The 14,518-nt window shown below is 44.6% G+C and overlaps 1 protein-coding gene across 3 annotated transcripts in view; it reads right to left on the minus strand.

The window, feature by feature from the left end:
• The window catches only part of LOC149428169 (transmembrane protein 43-like), a 40,770-nt gene that overhangs the window by 1,376 nt on the left and 24,876 nt on the right, over positions 1 to 14,518 (minus strand). Inside the window, exons 10-13 of one of the 3 annotated variants that reach the window (XM_089667636.1) lie at positions 12,876 to 12,977; positions 12,599 to 12,716; positions 10,749 to 10,947; positions 3,450 to 3,506 (exon numbers count right to left, since the gene is read on the minus strand). In XM_089667636.1, coding sequence (XP_089523762.1) covers positions 3,450 to 3,506; positions 10,749 to 10,947; positions 12,599 to 12,716; positions 12,876 to 12,977 — 476 coding nt within the window. Of the gene's footprint in view, positions 1 to 3,449; positions 3,507 to 10,580; positions 10,948 to 12,598; positions 12,717 to 12,875; positions 12,978 to 14,518 lie in introns of those variants that run through there. The other 2 variants (XM_089667637.1, XM_089667638.1) reach the window with 2 other exon arrangements.

Here is a 14,518-nt window from a genome sequence, read left to right on the forward strand (position 1 = left end):
AAATGCCACAAACTGGTGTTTATGGATTTTTTTTTTTTTGACCAAAAATATTTATTTTTTGTTAAAAAAAAAAAGCGCAAATGTGGAAAAACGCCGCTAAATGCTAATGCACAAACGCTGAAAAACTCACGTTTATGATTGACTTTACACAGCTAACGTCACCAGCATTATCAAAACGTCAAGTGTGCATGGAGCTGATAAACTCCCGTTTAGGGGCTGTTCAGCATTTTTTTCAGCAGCCCCTGAACTCCCCCTAATGTTCTCCTATGGGTCCGTGTACACATCGTCCTTTACAGGCAGTTGAGTTCACAGTCGTTTTTGAACGCGGAAAACTTGCATTCAGGAGTAGATTTTATCAGCGTTTCAAATGTCAAACACTTATAAACGCGTAAACTCGGCTAACCGCGTTTATAAGCGTTTGCGTTTAGAAGCGTTTTTTTTTAACTGTTCCATATCCAGATGCTGTCCGGAGCCTTTTTTCATCATCAGAAATGAATGCAGAGCGTTTTCCATGTATTTAAATGGACCCGGTACACCAGCGCAGTCAGTTCCAGGTTCCGTGTGAAGGAAACAATGGTAGAACGCGCCGCATTATGTCATGATGGGATCCATAGTGAATACAACCAGAAAAGACCGGTCATCTCCACACATACTGCTCTCTCTGCTTCTGCTCTCTCTATTCCTCTCATAATGTCTGAAATAGTTAATAATTTACAGTTTTTCAGTGCATTCTGGGCATTTGGGAGGGTCTCCTGAGGTTATCTTTTAAAAAAGCTTCTGAACGCAAACGCGCATAAACTGACGTTTTTATAATCTACGTTTCCAGCAGTCAGTTTCCATCGTTGAGAAGAGTTTTCCAAACGCCCCGTGTACATGAGCCCTTAGAACAGCGGTTCTCAACCTGGGGGTCGCGACCCCTTTGGGGAAAACACATATTTCCGATGGTCTTAGGAACCGAGACACCGCTCCCGTCTCCGGCGATGTGTGGGCGGGATGATATGCTGCCCCTGTCACCGCCTCCTCGCCGCTGATTGGCCACCGGAACTGTAGCTCAGGAGAGGCACACAGGCGGCCAATCACCGGCGAGGAGGTGGAGCTTGGAGAGGAGGAGCCGAGCGGCAGCGCGCATAGATCAAAGAAGATCGAGGGAGCTGCAGGAGCGAGTGAAGAGAGAGGCCAGAGAAGGAAGACAGCTGACAGGTAAGTGCAAATTTTGCTGCTGCAGCCAGGTATGCAGGTTGTAGATGGGAGAAGGAGAGAGCGAGCCCAGGCTGGAGCAGGAGTCAGCAAGGTAAGTATCATTGGTGTCAGTGGAAGGGATAGTGCCCCATCATTTGTGTCACTGACACCAACGATGGGGCACTATTCCTCCCCCCACTGACACCAACGATGGGGCACTATTCCTCCCCCCACTGACACCAACGATGGGGCACTATTCCTCCCCCCACTGACACCAACGATGGGGCACTATTCCTCCCCCCACTGACACCAACGATGGGGCACTATTCCTCCCCCCACTGACACCAACGATGGGGCACTATTCCTCCCCCCACTGACACCAACGATGGGGCACTATTCCTCCCCCCACTGACACCAACGATGGGGCACTATTCCTCCCCCCACTGACACCAACGATGGGGCACTATTCCTCCCACTGACACCAACGATGGGGCACTATTCCTCCCACTGACACCAACGATGGGGCACTATTCCTCCCACTGACACCAACGATGGGGCACTATTCCTCCCACTGACACCAACGATGGGGCACTATTCCTCCCACTGATACCAACGATGGGGCACTATTCCTCCCACTGACACCAATGATGGGGCACTATTCCTCCCACTGATACCAACGATGGGACACTATTCATCCCACTGACATCAGTGATGGGGCACTATTTCCTCCCACTGACACCAATGACGGGGCACTATTCCTCCCACTGACACCAATGATGGGGCACTATTCCTCCCACTGACACCAACGATGGGGAACTATTCCTCCCACTGATACCAATGATGGGGCACTATTCCTCCCACTGACACCAATGATGGGGCACTATTCCTCCCACTGACACCAATGATGGGGCACTATTCCTCCCACTGACACCAATGATGGGGCACTATTCCTCCCACTGATACCAACGATGGGACACTATTCATCCCACTGACATCAGTGATGGGGCACTATTCATCCCACTGACATCAGTGATGGGACACTATTCCTCCCACTGCAAAATTACAGTTATGAAGTAGCAACGAAAATAATTTTATGGTTGGGGGTCACCACAACATGAGGAACTGTATTAAGGGGTCGCGGCATTAGAAAGGTTGAGAACCACTGCCTTAGAAGATAATTGATATTTATCCTATGGGGCCCCATTTTTTTTTTTTTTTTAAAGATCAGCTTTTGGTTTATGGTGCCATAAAAGTAATCAAAAAACGGGTAAGACCTTCATACAGGCAATTCCATGCATTCATTGGATCCCAGTGGCAAGAATCAGAGGATTCCTACATATGGGATGACAGGTGTATACAAACCATGGCGGCCTATACAATGTAATGAGAGGATGACATTCACGGTCACTTTTTGCATGTATCGGGTAACCTGCAGTTACCCCTGGTTCACATATGCGTAGGTTCACATCTGTACGGGTGCTGCTGCTGCAGATCCGCACGAAAATCCGTGCAGCCGCACCACCCGCACAGAGAATTGCAGACCCGCAGGCGGTTGCTATTAGTTCTAACGGAACGCCGCCCGCACTGGAAAACGCAACCGCACTGGGAAATGAGGTTCCTATGTGGGCTGCGTTTTCCAAAGAAGTGTAGGGACTTCTTCCCTACAGGGCACTGGAGTCCATTCAAATGAATGGTCTCTCGTGCCCGTGCAAAACGTGGTCCACACGGCCGCATATATGTGAACCGGGGATGAATGAAGCCGTGCGGGCCACGTTTTGCGCGGGCACGAGAGCCCATTCATTTGAATGGACTCCAGTGCCCTGTAGGGAAGAAGTCTCTGCACGTCTTTGGAAAACGCAGCCGCACGGGAACCTCGGTTTCCAGTACAGTTGCGTTTTCCAGTGCGGGCGGCATGCCAATAGAACTAATGGCACCCGCCCGCGGGTCCGCAATCTCTGTGCGGGTGGTGCGGCTGCACGGATTTACGTGCGGCTCCGCAGCTGCACCACCCGCACAGATGTGAACCAAGCCTTAGGGACAAACGATTGACCTACTCGGATGCGTCCAGGCTTGGACATCCATCCATAACTGCGGGAAAGCACTTGCTATGCGGATGCACGCAATGAGCAACGACTGCCGCCGCCATCTTGTTAATTTGTACAGAGAGGCTGCTGCTGGTCACATCCACCCGATTCTATGCTGGAATCTGATGAGTGCATGTCATCGCCGGTGTGAGACCCAATACTTTAAAATAAAGATTCTTTGCTTACTTTGATGTTCGTTGAAATCTGGTGAAAAGTAGTTCAGTAGGCCAGCTCAGTGGATTGCTTTAAAAAAAAAAAAAAAAGTCCTGGATTCTTTCTTGTTTCTAAACATGAGATATGAAATATGAACAAAGCACATCCCTCTATAGTGTGTATTTGTCTCAGTCCAGAGCACTAAGTGTCATTTCTAGCTGTTGCCTCCTTCCTCTGCTATCAGCATGAATCACTTCTGACGAGTTTTCCTGACACCAAGAGAAAAATCAAGAGTTGGTTGTGGCCAGCTCAGTGGATTGCTGTAGGAAAGTCCTGGATTCTTTCTTGGATACACAGAATATAACATTTATAGGGAAAGTTGATCCCGGGGATATCCGATTGCCTCTCGGGGGATCAGTAAGGAATTTGTTTTCCCTGCAGGAGCAAATTGGATCGTGCTTTGCTGGGTTGTTTGCCTTCCTCTGGATCAACTGTGGGTGTAGGATTATAACTTTTTTTTTTTTTTATGGTTGAACTGGATGGACTTTTTATCTTTTTTCAGCCAGACTAACTATGTAACTAGTACAGGTAAAACTAGACACCTAAGAAAACGTGCAAAACATCAACGGTGAGCTTTATAAAGAGGCCCCATATTTATTTCCACCATCACAAGTACAGGGGTGCAAGTCTTCATGATTACTCTCAAGAAGTACAAGTCTGCGTTCACACGGGCGTACTGAAGCACACATCTGCATGAGGGTTGTGTTTGCTCGCAAACGGGATGCACGGGAGTTCTGTGCATCTGCGTGCAAGCAGTCAATTGGGACACAGCCGCTGCTCCCGATTTGACAACCGATTGGGTGCGAGTGCGTGTTTCCCAAATGCAGACAGTGTGAGCTCGGGGCTTCCCAGCTCACTTACCAGCCGGTCTGCAAAACTACCAAATTGGCTCTAAGTGTTTTCATTAACAGCAGAGTTTTGTTTTCACACATTTGCAAATATTTGCGTAAGCCAAGGGACCTCTGTATATGCCGTGGCCCCCCAACTCTAAATTTCCAGAGCCTCCATAGAAGGAGCTCATACAAGAATGAATAGATTAAGGGCAGGTATGGCTGGAGGGAGCCCATCTCTCCCTAATGGCAAAGGGAAGTACGGCAGTGAAGGCATCCAGGGAGTCCATGCACCCAATTCATCCAACCCTACAAAAAAAAAAATGGCAACCACCCCAACCCAACTTTTTTTTTTTTTTTCTTTTGGCCAAAAATCGACCCATCTATGGCCCCAATAAGGGCAGGTATGCTTGGAGGGAGCCCATCTCTCCCTAATGGCAAAGGGAAGTACGGCAGTGAAGGCATCCAGGGAGTCCATGCACCCAATTCGTCCAACCCTACAAAAAAAAAATGGCAACCACCCCAACCCAACTTTTTTTTTTTTTTTCTTTTGGCCAAAAATCGACCCGTCTATGGCCCCCATAAGGGCAGGTATGCTTGGAGGGAGCCCATCTCTCCCTAATGGCAAAGGGAAGTACAGCAGTGAAGGCATCCAGGGAGTCCATGCACCCAATTCGTCCAACCCTACAAAAAAAAATGGCAACCACCCCAACCCAACTTTTTTTTTTTTTTTCTTTTGGCCAAAAATCGACCCATCTATGGCCCCCATAAGGGCAGGTATGCCTGGAGGGGGCCCATCTATCCTTAAAGGCACAGGGACGTACGGCAGCGAAGGCATCAAGGGCGCCCATGTACCTAATTTGTCCAACTCTACGGGAAAAAAAAATGGCAACCACCCCAACCTATAACTAGCCTTTGCAGCAAGGTGCACATGGAACGGCAAAGCACATCTCAAACAAAGGATTTCCCAGCACACTTACCATCCAGCCTGCAAAACAACTGAACTGTCCCCGTGTAACAAAACTCTCTGCTTTTAACATAAACGGTTAGTCAGGGCCAATTCAGTTACTCTGCAGGCTGGCTGGTAAGTGAGCTGGGAAATTTTTGGTTTGTTTGTGATGTATGTGATGGGAGTGACTTTTGGGGGTGGAGGGACCCCTGTGTCAGCTCATGTTCCTTTCATTATGTTTAACCCACCCTGTGCCTGTTAAGGGGTACAGGGTGTGAATGTGAATGTCACAGTATTGTGTATTGGTGTGGGCATTGTCCATTGTTCACTGCCAAGTGGTTGTCCATTGTTCTCTGCCATGTGCTGCATCCCATTGTTTTGTGTCTTGGTTTGGTGGGGGGCGTTTCCTGTAGCCCTTCCCACTGATGGGCCGGGCTGATGATGTGTTTCCTGTTCCTGGGTGTGTTTCCCCGCCTTGTGTATATATATATCTTGTGTTTGTGTAAAAATAAAGGAGTTGACTTCCCGTCTTAAGAGTCTGGTGCTGTCTATTTCCTGCATGATCAGCGGTGGTATCCGGGGATTTGTGCTCGGACAGGGAAGCGGTAGTATAACGGAAATACCGCACGGAAGTGCGGTCTGGGTCCGGTTCCGTTACAATGTGTATTGCCCTTCCATGCGCACTTTGGTGCAAAGGCCAGTTATAGGTTGGAGTAACTGCCATTTTTCAGGGGCCTGCACCCATACAGATCTCAAACTTGGGAGCAGCGGCTGTGTCCCAGTTGACATGACTGGGACCGCCTGCATGGGGATACACAAAACGCCTGGCCCTTACACAGATGTACGCTATATGGCGCCCGTGTGAATAAGGCCTACTTTATAAAACGTTTCCATATATTGTATTTGTTTCCAGATAGAAAACGACATGGAATCAAAAACAAATCTTGGCACAGCGCCGTTACAGTACCAAAGTGGACCCCTTGAGCAAGCAACCAGCTTGCAGCCGTTAGATCTCCCTCAGTCTGCAATGGGCAACGTGCAAATATTTAAGAGATCGCGAAAGAAGAAAATTCTAACACCCTCCATGGATTGTAAGGGGCTATAGATGGAAATGTGTTTCACTCATTAGTAACAGAAGGGGAAAAGCGCCACTAATTTATTAGAAATCCAAACTGGTCACATTTTAACCACTTCCAGACCGGACACTTTTACCCCCTTCCTGACCAGGGCAATTTTCAGCTTTTAGCGCTATCACACTTTGAATGACAATTGCGCGGTCATGCAACACTGTACCCAAATGAATTTTTTACCATTTTTTTTAGATAGATAAAGCTTTATTTTGGTGGTATTTATTCACCACTGGGATTTGTATTTTTTTTGCTATGTAAATGAAATGTCCAAAAAATTTTTAAAAAAGTGTTTTTTTTTATAAAATTTTGCAAATAAATAATATTTCATCATAAATCTTAGCCAAAATTTATTCCGTTATTTTTTTAGTAAAAAAAAAAATCCAAATTAGTTTATAAGCAAAAATTATAATTTTTAAACATTTTTTTTTACATTTTTATTTTATTTTTTTATATTATTATTTATTTTTTTTACATACTGTCACCCTAGCAGTACAGTGTCACCATGGTGACACTGTACTACTTGTGGGGGGTGATAAAGATTTTTTTTTTTTTTTTTTACACTGATTGCTTTTACACCCATATAGGATGTAAAAGCAATCATTTATCTTTCTCTCTGTCTGCATTCCTGCACTCATTGAGAAGTACTGAGTGAGCTGTGATTGGTCAAAGCTTGTCACATGGTACAAGGCTTTTGTGAATAGCCCTGTACCATGTGATCTCTGTGATCATTCACAGATTTCACACATAGTAAGCAATGATGTCAGAAGTGACATCTTGCTTACTACTTTGCATGTGATCACGGATTCGCCAATCAGTGATCACATGATCGGGACCTCGTACAGAGGTCCCGTCCGACGATCGGTGTTTCACTGTGTCCGGAGGACACAGCGGGCACCGGATCGCGGTGCTGCACGCTCCCAGGGAGAGCGCACAAGCAGGGTGCGGGGAGGCCGTTTATAGACGGCCACCCGACCCTGCAGTGCCACCGTCCGGCCGTTTATATACAACGGCCGGTCGGGAAGTGGTTAAAAAAAAAAAATACAGGCTCGTCTATGTGCAGGACGTCCGTTGGGTAGCGCATCTAGGAATACGCGGTGTCCGCTCCGGAGAACCACCAGGAAGGGGGAGACTACTGGCCAATTTCATCCAAGATAGGGGCGAGGGCGGAAGTTGGGTGAAGCGGAGCGTAGAACGCAGCGCCAGCAGAATGACGTCACCAAGTTGAGGAGATGCGCAACAGTTTTTCTTGAAGCATGTGCAATGCCGGGTGTGAGCATGCGCGCTCCTTTCTCAAGCTCAATTTGGATTTCTAATAAGTTTGTTTACAACTATACTTTGAACCCCCCCCCCCCCCCTTCGCTCTTCTCCCTCTTCTTTCTGCAGGGCCTTTTGTGACAGATCTGAGTAATGTTCTGTGCCAGTGCTGACCAATCAGAATGGCTCTGATCCGTCCCAGAAATCGCTGCAGAGGGAAGAGCAGGGATTTCAAATCCCTGAACCACTACACTGTCTGCGTGGGTACTGACAGTTCATCACCCACCAAGGCAAGTACAGCGGGACTAGGGGAGGGGGGGGGGGTTGTAGGGTGTTAGTTTAAACAGGGCCAGGACAAGGAGGGGCGGCTGCCTTGGGCACTGTGGTATGATGTGAGGTGAGGGGGTACCACAAGGAGATTGGGGGGAGGAGAGCAGTGTTGGGAGGGGGAATTCGGTGGGCAGCGTGGGGTAAGATTTGTTCTAGGAGGGGAAATTATTTTTTAGGGAGGGGGTTCTAGTAGTTGTAATTTGGGGGATTTGTGTTGGGAGGGGGTATTTTTTGCTAGGAGGGGAACTTTTTTTTGACGGGGGGGGAGAGATTTGTGCTGGTAGGTATATTCGGACGGTATTTGTGCTAGGATGGGGGATTTGTGCTGGGTGGGGGTGAGGGGATTTATGCTAGGAGGGGTGATTTTTTTTTTTCCTTTTTTTGGGGGGGGGGGATTTTTCCTGGAGGAATTTGGGGAAAGAGAGGATGTGAACTGGGGAGGGGGCAAAGATTTGGGTTTGGAGAGGGAATTTGTGCTGGGAGGGGAACTTTTTTGTGGGGAGATTTGTGCTGGTAGGGATAACCGAACAGTACTTGTGCTAGGATGGGGGATTGGGGAATTGTGCTGGGTGGGGGTGAGAGGATTTGTGCTGGGGGGGGGATGGGGGTGACTTTTTTTGGGGGGGGGGGGTTGATTTTTCTTGGAGGAATTTGGAAAAAGAGAGAGGAAAAGAGGAAATGAACTGGGGGGGGGCAAAGATTTGTGTTGGGTGGGGGGATTTCAGCAGGAGGGGCAGATTTGTACCTGGAGGGTGTTGAATTTTAGAGGTAAGCATGCAGATCAAAAGATTTTTTGGGAAGGGGAGGGGGTGTTTACTGCCACATAATAATCATATTTTTTTGGTGGGGGGAATTTTAGAGGTAAGAATACAGATCTTTTTTGGGAAGAGGAGGGGGTGTTGGCTGACACAGAATAAGCATACTTTTTTTTTTTTTTTTTTTTTTTGGGGGGGGGGGGGGGGGGCAGGGATTTTTCCTGGAGGAATTTGGGGAAAGAGAGAGGAAGTGAACTGGGGGGAGCAAAGATTTGTGCTGGGAGGGGGGATTTCAGCAGGAGGGGCAGATTTGTACTTGGAGGAGGGTGAACTTTAGAGGTAAGATCTTTTTTGGGAAGGGGAGGGGGTGTGACATTCGAACAGTATTTGTGCTAGGATGGGGGATTTGTGCTAAGAGGGTTTTTTTTTTGGGGGGGGGGGGAATTTTTCCTGGAGGAATTTGGAGAAAGAGAGAGGAAGTGAACTGGAGGGGGAAAGATTTGTGTTGGGAGGGGGGATTTGTGCTGGTAGGGATATTCGAACAGTATTTGAGCTAGGATGGGGGATTTGTGCTAAGAGGGGTGTTTTTTTTTTTTGGGGGGGGGGGCGGGGATTTTTCCTGGAGGAATTTGGGGAAAGAGAGAGGAAGTAAACTGGGGGGAGCAAAGATTTGTGCTGGGAGGGGGGATTTCAGCAGGAGGGGCAGATTTGTACTTGGAGGGGGGTGAACTTTAGAGGTAAGATCTTTTTTGGGAAGGGGAGGGGGTGTTGGCTGATACTTAATAAGCATACTTTTTTTTTGGGGGGGGGGGGGGGGCGGGGATTTTTCCTGGAGGAATTTGGGGAAAGAGAGAGGAAGTGAACTGGAGGGGAGCAAAGATTTGTGTTGGGAGGGGGGGTGGATTTGTGCTGGTAGGGACATTCGAATAGTATTTGTGCTAGGATGGGGGATTTGTGCTAAGAGGGGTTTTTTTTGGGGGGGGGGGGAATTTTTCCTGGAGGAATTTGGGGAAGGAGAGCGGAAGTGAACGAGAGGGGGGCAAAGATTTGTGTTGGGAGGGGGGATTTCAGCAGGAGGGGAAGATTTGTACTTGGAGGGGGGTGAATTTTAGAAGTAAGCATGCAGATCAAAAGATCTTTTTTGGGAAGGGGAGGGGGTGTTGGCTGACACTTAATAAGCATACTTTTTTTTTTTGGGGGGGGGGGATTTTTTCTGGAGGAATTTGGGGAAAGAGAGAGGAAGTGAACTGGAGGGGGGCAAAGATTTGTGTTGGGAGGGGGGATTTGTGCTGGTAGGGATATTCGAACAGTATTTGTGCTAGGATGGGGGATTTTTGCTAAGAGGGGTGTTTTTTTTGGGGGGGGCGGGGATTTTTCCTGGAGGAATTTGGGGAAAGAGAGAGGAAGTGAACTGGAGGGGGGAAAGATTTGTGCTGGGAGGGGGAATTTCAGCAGGGGGGCAGATTTGTACTTGGAGGGGGGTGAATTCTAGAGGTAGGCATGCAGATTAAAGATCTTCTTTGGGAAGTGGGGGGGGGGGGGGGGTGTTGGAGGACACATAATAATCATACTTCTTTTGGGGGGGAGGGGGCAGTTTGGTATGTTTGCCCTGGGCTTTAGACGCCCTTGTCCCAGCATGGAGGTCACCGTTTCATTTTTTCTGAAAAGATGAGCTAGCTCTCACTTCAGCCTTCAATGACCTAGAAAGTACTATATCTTGCGGATTGACATCACCAACTGCACAAGTAGCATTCTTAGGAGGTCAGAAATGGCAGCCCATGCAGTTCCCGGTTTTAAAATTTTTAGGTTTTCAGCCCTTCAAACCCCTTTAACTCAGTAGAACATAAATACAAAAATTAGCTACAAAACGCAATATATGTGTATAAAAATAAATTGCATAGTGATAAAGAATACATTACTGAATGAATGGCCCCCCGAGTTATAGTCCAGGCGCAGTCGCCTCATCACCAGCTTCAAGCCCCCCAAGCAATACTGGATGAAGGCCACAAAGCGCATCTTCTTACTGGTGCTTCTTGGAAGGCACGCGGGATCGGGCGAGAAATACGATGCCAACTGCGACCGCGCTCAGGAGTAACGCCAACAAAGGGCGGTAGAAGAACCAACCGGCAGCGATTGTCAGCAGAGAGAGTGAAGAGGACAAACACAGAGCGAACAATTTGAGGCCAAGATTGACGAGATCACGGACGATGGGGAACCAATCCACTGCAGAGAAAGAAAAAAAATGGACAATACCTTTAATTAGCAGCTTATGCCAAGGCACTACATACACGATGGTGCAGCAGTCACGTTTCCTGGACAGGAATGGGTGCTGAACCGCAAAAAGGGACGACTTCCCAACCCAAAGCAAACAGATTCCAGCTGCTGTTCTTCAAAGACGGAAGGAAATTAAAAGTAGACGTGCGGTTAGTTTTGTTCCGAATCAAAATTTTTGTTATTCGGAAATTCGAATTTCCAAAATTACAATAGTAACGAAATTAAATAAATCTGAAATAACAAAATGAAATTTTGCCCGAAATCCAAATCAATCGCAAATCGAATTTGAAAATTAATATTGTCGATTTCCTTTGAATTTCGAAAAGAACAGCATAAAAACAGGCTAGAATAGAATAGAAAATAAATAGTATATAAAAAAAAAAAAAATACAGTAGAATAGAATACAGTAAAACAAAACAGAATAGAAAAAAAAAAAATAGATTTGAATAGAATAAAAATTTCAAAATTCAAAAAGAATAGTATAAAACAGAATAGAAGAGAGTAAAACAGACTAGAACAGAAAATAAAAGAACCGCATAAAAGAGAAAAGAAAAGGAATAGAATAGAAAAGAAAAGAATATAATAAAATAGAGTAGAATAGAAAAGAATACAGTAAAACAAAACAGAATAGAAAAATAATAGATTTGAATAGAGTAGAATAAAATCAAAATTCAAAAAGAATAGTATAAAACAAAAACAGAATAGAAGAGCGCAAAACAGACTAGAACAGAAAACAAAAGAACAGCATAAAAATAGAAAAGAAAAGGAATAGAATAGAAAAGGAATACATAGAGTAGAACAGAAAATAATACAGTAAAACAAAACAGAATAGAAAAAAAACTAAAATAGATCTGAATGAAATCGAAATTCAAAAAGAATAGTATAAAACAAAAACAGAATAAAAGAGAGAGTAAAACTGAATAGAAAATAAAAGAACAGCATAAAAAAGAAAAGAAAACAAAATAAATAGAGTAGAACAGAAAAGAATACAGTAAAACAAAATCGAAAAAAAAAATAGATTTGAATAAAATGAAAATTCCGAACTTCAAAAATAATAGTATAAAACAAAAACAGAATAAAAGAGTAAAACAGACTAGAACAGAAAATAAAAAAAACAGCATAAAATAGAAAAGAAAATGAATAGAATAGAAAAGAATAGAATAAATAGAGTAGAACAGAAAAGAATACAGTAAAACAAAAACAGAATAAAAAAAATTAAAATAGATTTGAATAAAATCGAAATTCCGAACTTCAAAAATAATAGTATAAGACAAAAACAGAATAGAACAGAAAATAAAAGAACAGCACAAAATAGGGGAAAAAAAGGAATAGAAAAGAATAGAATAGAGTAGAATAGAAAAGAATACAGTAAGACAAAACAGAATAGAATAAAAAAATAGAACATGTTTAAACAGAATAGAACAAAATTGAATATAGCTGTCTGAAATTTGAATAGAATAGAACAAAACAATAGAAAAGAATAAAATAAAATAGAAAAGGAAATAGAATGGAATAGAATGGAATATAGCCGTCTTCTGAAATTGGTTGAACTGGATGGACTTTTGTGTTTTTTCAGCCAGACTAACTATGTCATGCTCACCCAGCGTATGGAAGATCTTCATCATAAGACTGATGCCCATAAACATCATGAACCAGCCGGCACCTCGCAGCATCCAGGTCTTCATTGTGTTACTCTGATGCTCGGCATGGAAGATCTCCTGTAAAGTGGCCACACACACAGCATTCTCAAGGTGTTCCCAGGCAAGTTAAGTCCAGAAAAACATTCTGGGAGTTTCAGAAATCCTGTCCTAGTTACAAACAGTGCTTAGCGGGGTTCCCCTTCCACAAAAAGGGGGTCATTCAGGACAAGGACTAACCTCAGCATTGAGATTCCCCATATAGAGCAGCTCCAGCTGATCTCCTGATTTGGTTTTGTACGGGACCAGTTCCACCCCTCGCTGCCGCGCCACCACACTCACCTAACAGGAAAATATGGGAGAAGTAAACAGAACAGCAACTCAATGGATGAAATCTGAACCCAACATTAATGCCGGCCATAGACGGGTCGAAAATCGGCTGATTTTTCGTCCGAAAAAAAAAAAAAACAGCCGATTTGCACACCGTTTTTCAGGGTTTTTGCACATTTTTTTTTATCGGGCATGTTGGAAAATTCACGGCCGAGTTTGACGATTGGCTGATTTTCCCGGCAATGATAGGCAAAATTGGAAGAGGAAGGAAAAAGGAAAAAAGAGGAAGGAAAAAAGGAGAAGGAAGAAGGAAAAAAGGAGAAGGAAGAAGGAAAAAAGAAGGAAAAAGGAAGGAAAAAGGAAGAAGGAAAAAGGAAAAAGGGAAGGAGGAAAAAAGGAAGGAGGAAGCAGGAAAAAGGAAAAAGGGAAGGAGGAAGAAGGAAAAAGGGAAGGAGGAAGAAGGAAAAAGGGAAGGAGGAAGAAGGAAAAAGGGAAGGAGGAAGAAGGAAAAAGGGAAGGAGGAAGAAGGAAGGAGGAAAAAAGGAAGGAAGGAGGAAAAAGGAAGAAGGAAAAAAGGAAAAAAGGAAAAAGGAAGGAGGAAGAAGGAAAAAAGAAGGAAAAAGGAAGGAGGAAGAGGGAAAAAAGAAGAAGGAAGAGGGAAAAAAGAAGGAAGAGGGAAAAAAGAAGGAAGGAGGAAAAAAGAAGAAGGAAAAAAGAAGAAGGAAGAAGGAAAAAAGAAGAAGGAAGAAGGAAAAAAGAAGAAGGAAAAAAGAAGAAGGAAGAAGGAAAAAAGAAGGAAGAAGGAAAAAAGAAGAAGGAAGAAGGAAAAAAGAAGAAGGAAGAAGGAAAAAAGAAGAAGAATTCCAGTCCGCTATTATATTTTATATGAAAAGTCTTGCGGTTGCAACAATGTATCCAAATAAAACCATCTGTATCCGAAATGGATACAAATACATTGTTGACTTTTCATATAAAATATAATAGCGGACTGGAATTCTTTTTATTATTCTTGCTCCCCTGTCTCTGCAGGGACAGAAGTAATTGTGGGGTTAAATGCCGGCCATAGACGGGACGAAAATCGGCCAATTGTTTTTACTGTTGGGGGTAACATCGGCAGATCGAACGACTTATTATTATTATTTTTTTTTTTTTTTAACGGCCGTTTTTCGCCCCGTCTATTGCCTGCTTAACAACTCTTTATGGCTCCACACGGGGCGTTTTCATAACGCTGGTAACGTTCGCTGTGTAAAGTCAAGTTAAAAACGTGCGTTTTTCAGCATTTTTGCATTAGCGTTTTTCCACGTTTGTGGTTTTTAGCGGTTCTTTTGACTAAAAAAAAAAACCAAAAACTTTTTTTTGGCCAAAAAACATCCAAAAATGCAGAGTTGCGGCATTTTACCATCTTAAAAAACTCCTCTAGACACCCGCTAGTCCTGGGTTTTTTTCCAGCCAAAAAAACGTTGATTCCAGTCTCTGTGTATGGAGACATAAGATAACATGCTGGGGGGTTTACTGGATGGAGGAAAAGACATCAAAGGCCAAAAACAGCCGCT

This window comes from Staurois parvus, unplaced genomic scaffold (genome assembly GCF_062004578.1).
Source record: "Staurois parvus isolate SC_StPar_1 unplaced genomic scaffold, SC_StPar_1.0 ptg003444l, whole genome shotgun sequence".
Classification (NCBI taxonomy): domain Eukaryota; kingdom Metazoa; phylum Chordata; class Amphibia; order Anura; family Ranidae; genus Staurois; species Staurois parvus.